Genomic DNA, 12,626 nt, shown 5'->3' on the forward strand with positions numbered 1-12,626 from the left:
AGTAAAAAGAAAGACTGTCCCGGAAAATCCTGGACAGCTGGCAAATATGATGCAATACAAGATTATCATTGGGCCCCCATGCACGTGGGGTGCCCATGCTTTAAGACAGTCCTGGGAGGAGGTAGGGACAGGGGAGTGCTTAAATATTTAAAATATAAATATTTCAATGGTTGGAGTGCAGTGTTAAGTTTTTTTGGCCTTGGGGCTACTTATACTGTTAATGCCCATTCACATGCTGCTGCCCTTCCTTGGCATATCATCTCACATTGCTTTGAGAGTGCCCTGGGCACATACAAGGGCCAGAAAAAAATGTTTTTTTTTTTTCCAGCACATTGCACAGCAATGCATGTGTTGCGATTGCATTTATTGTGGTATGCTGAGGGGCAGGTGTGATGGTAGTCTGTATTCATTAAAAGTAAATCAGAAGACACATACACTGTTCTATTTTTTGTTAAACGCATGTGAACGTGTGCGACATTGTTCAGAGACAAGTGTGTATGCAAGCTCAAAGCATATAAGACAGGGATACCAGGCAGTGTGGAAAATATAACCTCTGCTTTTTCTTTCTCTGCTTTCGGACCTGTCATCACAGGCTGAGGCCAAGGTAAACTTTGTTTTGTTTACATGCAGCATGTCAGCAGTTCAATGTCTTCATTGATATGAGCCATAAATGATTTCTATGCATGTAATCAATAGAGCTCATCCACCTCAGCTAAAAAGGCACATCTTATATGACTATAAAACAGAACTCCAGAACAGGAATAGAGGGGAAATCTTTAATTGAGGACACTAGTTCTGCTGACCCTGGAGATTTCCTCACTTTGGAGGGATTTCCTTTCACTTCCTGTTTTGGCTATGGGACAGGAAGTGAAGGGAAATCTCCACAATGGGACACAGAGACAGATAGCAAAAAAAAAAAAAACTTACAGAAGTTATAACCCTCCACAATGAAAAAAAAATGTTTTGCCTATAGTTCAACTTTGAAAAATCACAGTGGATTTGTTCAGTCGGGACATAGAAGGCACATGTTTACCTACAGGTTGTTGAGCCTGAAATGCAAGCTTACCTCAATACTTTATCTTGGGGAGAAAGCAAGTTTTAGATAGCGGCTTGTTTTATTAACCTCAGTGCCCCATAGTACAGTGTACAGATCATTTACTTATTGGCTCCTGTCTCCTAGTCACTCAAGTGCCCCCAGACCAAACTCTAGGTAGTTTAAAAAAAAAAACATTTTATATCCCTGCTATCTGCTTTGTCAGAAATAAAATATATCTGTAGTTTGTTAAACACAAAAGAGATCTCAAGAACAAATCTATCCTCACAAGTTGTCAAACGTTTCTGACAATAAAATATGGAAATTCCCTTCCTTATACTGTATTCCATGACAGGTCACGCACACTTGTCATTTTATATGTACATTAGTAAATACATCCTGGCCCCAAACACATCATAGTAAAATTTGTTTTTGTAGAGTTTCTTGGAGCATTTTACCAGCAGAAAAAAAAAAAAAAGTTGAATGCTTTTAAATGCTACAGCTTTTTTTTTTTTTAGCTTTTTACCCCCTTTCATGTACTGCAAAAACGCTAATAAAATGATAATGCTCCTAAATTAAACATAGGGGGTTATTTACGAAAGGCAAATACACTTTGCACTGCAAGTGCACTTGGAAGTGCAGTAGTTGTAAATCTAAGAGGTAGATCTGAAATGAGTGGAAGCTCTGCTGATTTTATCATCCAATCACATGCAAGCTAAAATGCTGTTTTTTATTTTCCTTGCATGCCCCCCTCCGATCTACAGGGACTTTACTTCCAAGTGCACTTGCAGTGCAAAGTAAATTTGCCTTTAGTAAATAACTCCCATAGAAACCTAGAAAAATGATGGCATCAAAAGACTGAATAGTCTATTGAGTCTGGACATTTTTTTTTTTTTTTTTTTTTGCTTTTAAAAGCTACTAGAACAGCATTTTTCATCCAGCATTTTATTCTAGCTTTTTTACGAGCTTGTGTAAAACGCTTGTGTGCATGGAGCCTTAAAGCGGAGTTCCAGCCTCTGAAAAAGTCAGCAGCTACAGAATAATGTAGCTGCTGACTTTTAATATAAGGGATACTTACATGTCCAGGGATCCATGATATCGAAGCCAATTCATCTATCGGCTCAGGTGCAGGCGCCAGCATTGTAACTAAGGGAAACTGGTAGTGAAGCCTTCAGGTTTCCTACTGCACATGCAAGAGATGCGAATGGTCCTGTGACACACACAGGTCCCAGAAGGCAGCAGGGGAGGGGGGCCAATGATGACATACCTCTCCACGGCGGTGTAGGACGGAAGTCCTGCAGGAAAGCCCCAATAAAAAAGGTTACCGAACAGCTAAATATGTAATTTACAAGCTCCTTCCTTTTCGAAATGAACACCATGAACACACATTCACTCACTGTGTTTATTCATAACTGAAGCATAGTAAATCAGTTTGTGAATGAACAGGAAGTCGCTCAGCACAGAGCACTTTCCATTCAATCACTGCCCAGTGCAGCTGAGGCTGCAGAGAAAGGCCTGTGTGTCTGAACTTTGGGGTGCACACCCTAATGTAATAGGCTGCGCGCACCTACTAGCACTACCTCTTGCTAGCACATCAACACTGCAGGACAACTGATTAGCTTTTTATGTTGCTTATCCCTCTCCCAGTCTGATCTGTACAGTAGATTGCAGGAGGCTTATACCTAGGCTAAGATAAAGTCAGGTACTTACACTGCTTACATTTTAAATATACATTTAATTATATAATAATGAATACCAAGCTGCCTTAAATGTTATATCTTTAGATGCCTGGAGTTCACAAATCTCAGCATTAACAGGACATCTAATAAAAACAGCACACTGTGCATTCATCTCAAGTACAATAGTGCAGTGTGGAATTGCTTCCCCTAAATTATAATAAGCATGTAATATACACACAAACGCATACAAAGTGTATTGTAAAAAGATTATACATCTTGGCATCCATACAACCCCGAATAAAAACAGGAGACCGTGCATCCATCTCCAGCCATACACATGTATAAATTTGCTCATCGGTACCCTATGACAAGCCCGTAATAAACACACAAACTTACAGAAGTGTAATAAAAATGCTGCACATTATTAAGTACATACATCATGTCAGCTACACAATAGCGACTGAAAACAGGACAGCAAGCATTCATCTCAAGTCATCTACACAGCAGTGTCCATCAGTGATTTATAATCAGCCTGTAATATACAAACACAAACTTCTAGGATGTGTAACATAAAATAGTAACATAAAAATTGGCTTCTACCCAATACATAATAAAAATGGGCACCAGGCACTCGTCTCCCGCTATGTACATAGTGCACAACATGTATTTGCTCATCAAGACTTTATAACGAGGCTGTAATATATATATATATATATATATATATATATATATATATATTTTTTTTTTTTTTTCATATATATATATATATATATATATATATATATACAAACTTATAAAAAGTGTCATCTAAAACTCTATACATTATAGATCTTGGCTTTCACACGGCACATAATAAAAAAAGAATCATCTCCAGCCATGTACATAGCACAGTGAGGATATTTGCTTGATTTATAATGAGGCTGTAATATACAGATGGACTAATATACAGTGTACTATAAAATTCTATACATTATGGGGTTGATTTACTAAAGGCAAATCCACTTTGCACTACAAGTGCACTTGGAAGTGCAGTCTCTGTAAATCTAAGGGGTAGATCTGAAATGAGGGGAAGCTCTGCTGATTTTATCATCCAATCATGTGCAAGCTAAAATGCTGTTTTTTATTTTCCTTGCACGTCCCCCTCAGATCTGCAGCGACTTTACTTCCAAGTGCACTTGTAGTGCAAAGTGGATTTGCCTTTAGTAAATAACCCCCTATATATCTTGGGATACAAGACATTGATTTTAGTGCATGTATTTTCTCATCGAGTGATTAGAACGAGCCTTCACACTACATAATACAATTGAATCTGATTCAGGCTAGGTTCGCATCTATGCATGGCGGTTAATGCGTTTTTGTTCTGCATTTTTTCATGAGCGTTTCTAGTGCATTTTGCAAGTTTATATGTTTTCATGTGTTTTTTTCATGCAATTACATTGAAGTCTATGGAGCCAAAAAGGCACTGTGCTGCATGTAAAAAAAGTCCCTGAACCTTTTCACAAAAAGGCACCAGTGGAAAAGGCATAGCTGCCAATATAGGTAACCCATAGGAACTAATGTTATATGGACCAGAGTGTGTTTCTGCAAACACACTGCTAAATATATAGGTGAGCATAGTCTTATAAAATTTTGCAATCCAGATGCGTTCTGGTGTGTGCCAAAGATTACGTTTTTTGTTTTTTTTCTTTAATGCCTTCTGGTTCGTTTCAGATGTGTTCCATACAGAAAAAATGCAACATGTTCTGCTTTTGTTAACTGCACTGGAACGCACTGCACTGGTGTGAACTAGGGCCATTGGACTCTATGTTAGAGCGAAAACCCTGGACTGCATGTGGTGTGTACTAGGGCCACAGTGTGGATCCAGGAAGAGTGATATGTCACATAGGTTGGATCCAGGCACAGCGTTCTATCACACAGTATAGGTCCAGGTACAATGTTCTGTCACATAGTATGGATCCAGGCTCAATATTCTATCACACAGTATGGATCCAGGCACAGTGTTCTATTACATAGTATGGATCCAGGCACAGTGTTCTATCACACGGTATGGATCCAGGCACAGTGTTCTATCACACGGTATGGATCCAGGCACAGTGTTCTATCACATAGTATGGATCCAGGCACAGTGTTCTATCACATAGTATGGATCCAGGCACAGTGTTCTATCACATAGTATGGATCCAGGCTCAATGTTCTATCACACAGTATGGATCCAGGCACAGTGTTCTATCACATAGTATGGATCCAGGCACAGTGTTTTATTACATAGTATGGATCCAGGCACAGTGTTCTATCACACGGTATGGATCCAGGCACAGTGTTCTATCACACGGTATGGATCCAGGCACAGCGTTCTATCACATAGTATGGATCCAGGCTCAATGTTCTATCACACAGTATGGATCCAGTAACAGTGTTCTATCACATAGTATGGATCCAGGCACAGTGTTCTATCACACAGTATGGATCCAGACACAATGTTCTATAACATAGTATAGATCCAGGCACAGTGTTCTATCACACAGTATGGATCCAGACACAATGTTCTATAACATAGTATAGATCCAGGCACAGTGTTCTATCACACGGTATGGATCCAGGCACAATATTCTATAACATAGTATGGATCCAGGCACAGTGTTCTATCACATAGTATGGATCCAGCCACAGTGTTCTATCACATAGTATGAATCCAGGCACAGTGTTCTATCACATAGTATGGATCCAGCCACAGTGTTCTATCACATAGTATGGATCCAGGCACAGCGTTCTGTCAAATAGTATGGATCCAGGCACGGTGTTCTGTCACATAGTATGGATCCAGGCACAGTGTTCTATCACATAGTATGGATCCAGGCACAGCGTTCTGTCACATAATATGGATACAGGCACAGCGTTCTATCACACAGTATGGATCCAGGCACAGCGTTCTATCACACAGTATGGATCCAGGCACAGTGTTCTATCACATAGTATGGATCCAGTCACAGCGTTCTGTCACATAGTATGGATCCAGGCACAGCGTTCTATCACACAGTATGGATCCAGGCACAGCGTTCTATCACACAGTATGGATCCAGGCACAGTGTTCTGTCACACAGTATGGATCCAGGCACAGTGTTCTATCACACAGTATGGATCCAGGCACAGCATTCTATCACACAGTATGGATCCAGGCACAGTGTTCTATCACACAGTATGGATCCAGGCACAGCGTTCTATCACACAGTATGGATCCAGGCACAGTGTTCTATCACACAGTATGGATCCAGGCACAGCATTCTATCACACAGTATGGATCCAGGCACAGCATTCTATCACACAGTATGGATCCAGGCACAGCATTCTATCACACAGTATGGATCCAGGCACAGTGTTCTATCACACAGTATGGATCCAGGCACAGCGTTCTATCACATAGTATGGATCCAGGCACAGCGTTCTGTCACACAGTATGGATCCAGGCACAGTGTTCTATCACATAGTATGGATCCAGGCACAGCGTTCTGTCACATAGTATGGATTCAGGCACAGTGTTCTATCACACAGTATAGATCCAGGTACAATGTTCTGTCACACAGTATTGATACAGGCTCAATGTTCTGTCACACAGTATTGATCCAGGCTCAATGTTCTGTCACACAGTATGGATCCAGGTACAATGTTCTGTCACACAGTATTGATCCAGGCGGCTCAATGTTCTGTCACACAGTATGGATCCAGGTACAATGTTCTGTCACATAGTATGGATCCAGGTACAATGTTCTGTCACACAGTATGAATCCACGTACAATGTTCTGTCACACAGTATGGATCCAGGTACAATGTTCTGTCACACAGTATGGATCCAGGTACAATGTTCTGTCACACAGTATGGATCCACGTACAATGTTCTGCCACACATTATGGATCCAGGTACAATGTTCTGTCACACAGTATGGATCCAGGTACAATGTTCTGCCACACAGTATTGATCCAGGTATAATGTTCTATCACACAGTATTGATCCAGGTACAATGTTCTGTCACACAGTATTGATCCAGGTACAATGTTCTATCACACAGTATTGATCCAGGTACAATGTTCTGTCACACAGTATTGATCCAGGTACAATGTTCTATCACACAGTATGGATCCAGGTACAATGTTCTGTCACACAGTATTGATCCAGGCTCAATGTTCTATCACACAGTATGGATCCAGGTACAATGTTCTGTCACACAGTATTGATCCAGGCTCAATGTTCTGTCACACAGTATGGATCCAGGTACAATGTTCTGTCACACAGTATGGATCCAGGTACAATGTTCTATCACACAGTATGGATCCAGGTACAATGTTCTATCACACAGTATGGATCCAGGTACAATATTCTATCACACAGTATGGATCCAGGTACAATGTTCTATCACACAGTATAGATCCAGGTACAATGTTCTATCACACAGTATGGATCCAGGTACAATGTTCTATCACACAGTATGGATCCAGGTACAATGTTCGATCACACAGTATGGATCCAGGTACAATGTTCTATCACGCAGTAATGATCCAGGTACAATGTTCTATCACACAGTATGGATCCAGGTACAATGTTCTGTCACACAGTATGGATCCAGGTACAATGTTCTATCACACAGTATAGATCCAGGCACAGTGTTCTATCACACAGTATAGATCCAGGTACAATGACACAGCAGTCAGGTTAATAATACACGATCTGAGGCTGACAATTAAAGCCCCACATACACACATTGGCACCTCCATAGGACACTCATCGCTCTCATTCTGCCCCTTTAAGACACACCTTCCCGAAACTGCTGCACACAATGCTGTCTGGATCAGTCGGAATGCAGAGAGAAAACAATGTCAGGAGAGAGAACAGGTCACCCTCCGCACAGACCAGAGAGCACTGCTCGCCCTGAGCCTGGCACAACCCGCACTGCTCATCACTTACCATTCTGAGTGCTCACACATTCCAATGCCACCAGACATCCGAGTACCAGCAAGGTCCATGGTCCTACCGAGCGCTCCATCCCGGACAGTCTGACGACTCACAGATCGGACATGACACTCCAGGACAGATCTCAGGGGGGGACAGATATCCAGTACAGGTCTCAGGAGGGACAGATGGGGGGGCAGATTTCCAGGACAGATCTCAGGGGGGAAAGATCTCCAGGGGGGACAGATCTGGGGGGGGGGGGCAGATCTCCAGGACAGATCTCAGGGGGACAGATCTCCAGGACAGATCCCAGCACTATAGGCATGTAATGTCATCCGCCCGCCCGGGACACACACGGCACTCACTCTGACAGCACTTGTCTCCTCCACATTCCTCATTCAGCAGAAAGTCACTGCAGACACGCCCACATCCTGCTTGATTGGCTGAGAGCCGTCAATGGCTTGTACTGCGAGCCAAAGCCCAGCTACCTGCCACCACCTGAGTGACGTCACCGCCCGCGGGCAGAACACATTGCCTAATAACCGCTTGTGGAGCTGTCACGTTCCTGGCCAATCAGAAAGTCTGATCGCAACCATAAAGTGTCACTATTCATAATGCTAAGAGAAAATACATTTTCATATAGTCGCATCTAAATGTTCTTTTACTGTACTACATCTAACTGAACCATGCTGGATGTGTTCAAAACCATCTGACATTTAAAAAATACATTTAAAAAAAAAAATCGGTGTGAATATATTGCATAGGCAGAAATAAGTGTTGAAATGAACAACAATACTCATAAAATGTATTTTATTTATTATAGGTACTTATATAGCACCAGCAATTTACACATATATATTGTACATTCGCATCAATCCCTGACTTCAATGATCTTACAATCTTAGGTAAATGATATTCATTTTTTTTTCAATTATCTTATCTTTTTCTTTTCTTTGTCATTTTGGTATAAAATCAACTGAGCTGAGTTTTTTTTTCTATAGAAATAGTTTTAGTTTAGATCTAGGATTCTTTTTTTTTTAGTTCTTTTTATTTATTTCCTTAATAAACAACAAACAGAACAAAACAAGACATAACATCATACACAGTGAAGCAAAATATTAAAATATTAATGCAAATTCAAGATCCAGTCTCATTACTAATCAAAGGAGTGTTTTTAACTAGGCAAGGAGCTAAAAACATATTTAACATATTAAATATCAATCCATATCCAATATACAACAAAAATAAAATAGCCTTTAGTTCTTACTAACCATAGTGGCCCCAGAAATCCTATAACTATAAGATGGCTTTCATGCCGAGCCGCCCCAGGTGTCGGCGGTAAAGTGGCGATATTTTTAGCAGCGCTTTACCGTTGTTTTAGCGCCGCTATTCGGCCCCCAGAGGGGCCGTTTTAACCCTCCACTAGCGGCCGAAAAGGGGTTAAATCAATCCGCAAAATGCAGCTTAAGCGCCATTATGCTGGCGGTGTCGCAGCGCTTCCCCATTGATTTCAATGGGGAGGAGCGGTGAGCTCACCACTCCTTCACCGTTCCAAAGAACCTGCTGGCAGGACTTTTTGTGACGCACTGCCAGCGCACCGCTCCAGTGTGAAAGCCCTAATGCTTTTCTAGGAACAACCCAAAATTTGGCATTTCTTTTACTTTCACTTTCAATGATAATGGTAAACAAATAGAGAGGGTGAATCCCCTAAATGGGGGCACAGACAGCAATAAAATCTAATAGGTGTTCCAATCCTTCTCCACTCTATCCAAGTCTAAAAAAAACATTTTTACCTTTAGTTATACCTTAACCACTTGACCACTGGGCACTTAAACACCCTTAATAACCAGACCAATTTTCAGCTTTTGGTGCTCTCACATTTTGAATGACAATTACTCAGTCATGCAACACTGGACCTATATGAAATTTTTGTCCTTTTTTTCACACAAATAGAGCTTTCTTTTGGTGGTATTTAATCACCTCTCAGTTTTTTATTTTTTGTGCTATAAAAGAAAAAAGACTGAAAATTCTGCGAAAAAATTAATTTTTCTTCGTTTCTGTTATAAAATTTAGCAGATTAGTAATTTTTTCTTCATAAATTTTGGCCAAAATTTATACTACTACATATCTTTGGTAAAAATAAGTACAAATTGGTGGATATTATTTGGTCTTTGTGAAAGTTATAGAGTCCACAAGCTATGGTGCCAATATCTGAAAATTGATCACACCTGAAGTACTGACGGCCTATTTCAATTCATGAGACCCTAACATGCCAGAAAAGTACAAATACCCCCCAAATGACCCCTTTTTGGAAAGAAGACATTCCAATGTATTTAGTAAGAGGCATGATGAGTTTTTTGAAGTTGTCATTTTTTCCCACAATTATTTGAAAAATCAAGATTTTTTTTCCTTTTTTTTACACCCCAAAACACATTCTGCTATCACTCCCGAGTATGGCAATACCACATGTGTGAGACTTTTACACAGCGTGGCCACATACAGAGGTCCAACATGCAGGGAGCGCCATCAGGCGTTCTGGAGCGCCCAGGACAATTCTGACATTTCTCTCCTACATGTAAAAATCATCATTTATTTGATAGAAAATTACAGAGAACCCCAAAACATTATATATTTTTTTTTAGCAAAGACCCTGGAGAATACAATGGTGGTCGTTGCAAATTTTTATCTCACACGGTATTTGCGCAGCAATTTTTCGAACGCGTTTTCTTGGGGGAAAAAACTGTTTTGTGCTTAAAAAAAACAAAAAAAACAGTAAAGTTAGCCCAATTTTTGCATAAAGTGAAAGATGAAGTTATGCTGAGTAAATAGATATTGAACATGTCACTCTTCAAAATTGCACATGCCCGTGGAATGGCGCCAAACGTCGCTACTTAAAAAATCCCCATAGGCGACACTTTAATTTTTTTTTACTGGTTACATGTTTTGAGTTGCAGAGGAGGTCTAGGGCTAGAATTATTGCTCTCACTCTAACATTCGTGGCGATACCTCACATGGGTGGTTTGAACACCGTTTTCATATGTGGGCGGGGCTTACGTATGCGTTCGCTTCTGCATGCGAGCACATGGGGACAGGGGAGCTTTAAATTTTTTTATTTTTTTTTATTGTTCATTTTACTTTATTTATTTTAGTTTGACATTTTTTTCCCCAAAAATAAATTTTTGATCACTTTTATTCCTATTACAAGGAATGTAAACATCCCTTGTAATAGGAATATGGGGTGACAGGTCCTCTTTACAGTGAAATCTGGGGGTCAATTTTTCTTCGTTTCTGTTATAAAATTTAGCAGATTAGTAATTTTTTCTTCATAAATTTTGGCCAAAATTTATACTACTACATATCTTTGGTAAAAATAAGTACAAATTGGTGGATATTATTTGGTCTTTGTGAAAGTTATAGAGTCCACAAGCTATGGTGCCAATATCTGAAAATTGATCACACCTGAAGTACTGACGGCCTATTTCAATTCATGAGACCCTAACATGCCAGAAAAGTACAAATACCCCCCAAATGACCCCTTTTTGGAAAGAAGACATTCCAATGTATTTAGTAAGAGGCATGATGAGTTTTTTGAAGTTGTCATTTTTTCCCACAATTATTTGAAAAATCAAGATTTTTTTTCCTTTTTTTTACACCCCAAAACACATTCTGCTATCACTCCCGAGTATGGCAATACCACATGTGTGAGACTTTTACACAGCGTGGCCACATACAGAGGTCCAACATGCAGGGAGCGCCATCAGGCGTTCTGGAGCGCCCAGGACAATTCTGACATTTCTCTCCTACATGTAAAAATCATCATTTATTTGATAGAAAATTACAGAGAACCCCAAAACATTATATATTTTTTTTTAGCAAAGACCCTGGAGAATACAATGGTGGTCGTTGCAAATTTTTATCTCACACGGTATTTGCGCAGCAATTTTTCGAACGCGTTTTCTTGGGGGAAAAAACTGTTTTGTGCTTAAAAAAAACAAAAAAAACAGTAAAGTTAGCCCAATTTTTGCATAAAGTGAAAGATGAAGTTATGCTGAGTAAATAGATATTGAACATGTCACTCTTCAAAATTGCACATGCCCGTGGAATGGCGCCAAACGTCGCTACTTAAAAAATCCCCATAGGCGACACTTTAATTTTTTTTTACTGGTTACATGTTTTGAGTTGCAGAGGAGGTCTAGGGCTAGAATTATTGCTCTCACTCTAACATTCGTGGCGATACCTCACATGGGTGGTTTGAACACCGTTTTCATATGTGGGCGGGGCTTACGTATGCGTTCGCTTCTGCATGCGAGCACATGGGGACAGGGGAGCTTTAAATTTTTTTATTTTTTTTTATTGTTCATTTTACTTTATTTATTTTAGTTTGACATTTTTTTCCCCAAAAATAAATTTTTGATCACTTTTATTCCTATTACAAGGAATGTAAACATCCCTTGTAATAGGAATATGGGGTGACAGGTCCTCTTTACAGTGAAATCTGGGGGTCAATATGACCCCACATCTCACCTCTAGCCTGGGAAGCCTGAAATAAAAAAAATAAAAAAAGATTCTGGCTTTGATCGTACTGGCAAGTTGGTAGAAGCACCGGAGGGCGGTGAGGGGTGGGGGGGGCGTCTATGGCTGGGTATTGCAGGGTATCACCGAGTATGGCTGGGTATCTCCGAGTATGGCTGGGTATGGCAATTTATGGCAGGGTATTGCAGAGTATTGGCGGGGTATTGGCGGGGTATTGGCGGGTATTTCAGAGTATTGGGGGGTATTGCAGAGTATTGGGGGGTATTGCAGAGTATTGGGGGTATTGCAGAGTATTGGGGGGTACTGCAGAGTAATGGCAGGGTACTGCAGAGTATTGGGGGTACTGCAGAGTAATGGGGGGTACTGCAGAGTAATGGCAGGGTACTGCAGAGTATTGGGGGGTACTGCAGAGTAATGGCAGGGTACTGCAGAGTATTGG

General features: G+C 40.5%; 1 protein-coding gene across 1 annotated transcript in view; it reads right to left on the reverse strand.

Annotated features, from left to right (window-relative positions):
- ERBB3 (erb-b2 receptor tyrosine kinase 3) overlaps positions 1-8,041 on the reverse strand; it is a 138,082-nt gene extending 130,041 nt beyond the window's left edge. Inside the window, exon 1 of the mRNA XM_077483411.1 lies at positions 7,670-8,041. Within this exon, the coding sequence (XP_077339537.1) occupies positions 7,670-7,748 (79 nt within the window). The 5' untranslated portion in view covers positions 7,749-8,041. The remainder of the gene's footprint in view (positions 1-7,669) is intronic.
- Positions 8,042-12,626: the final 4,585 nt, after the last annotated feature.

The sequence above is a fragment of the Lithobates pipiens genome, unplaced genomic scaffold (assembly GCF_037356315.1).
Source record: "Lithobates pipiens isolate NorthernLeopardFrog02 unplaced genomic scaffold, aLitPip1_a1.2 Scaffold_16, whole genome shotgun sequence".
In the NCBI taxonomy this organism is placed as follows: domain Eukaryota; kingdom Metazoa; phylum Chordata; class Amphibia; order Anura; family Ranidae; genus Lithobates; species Lithobates pipiens.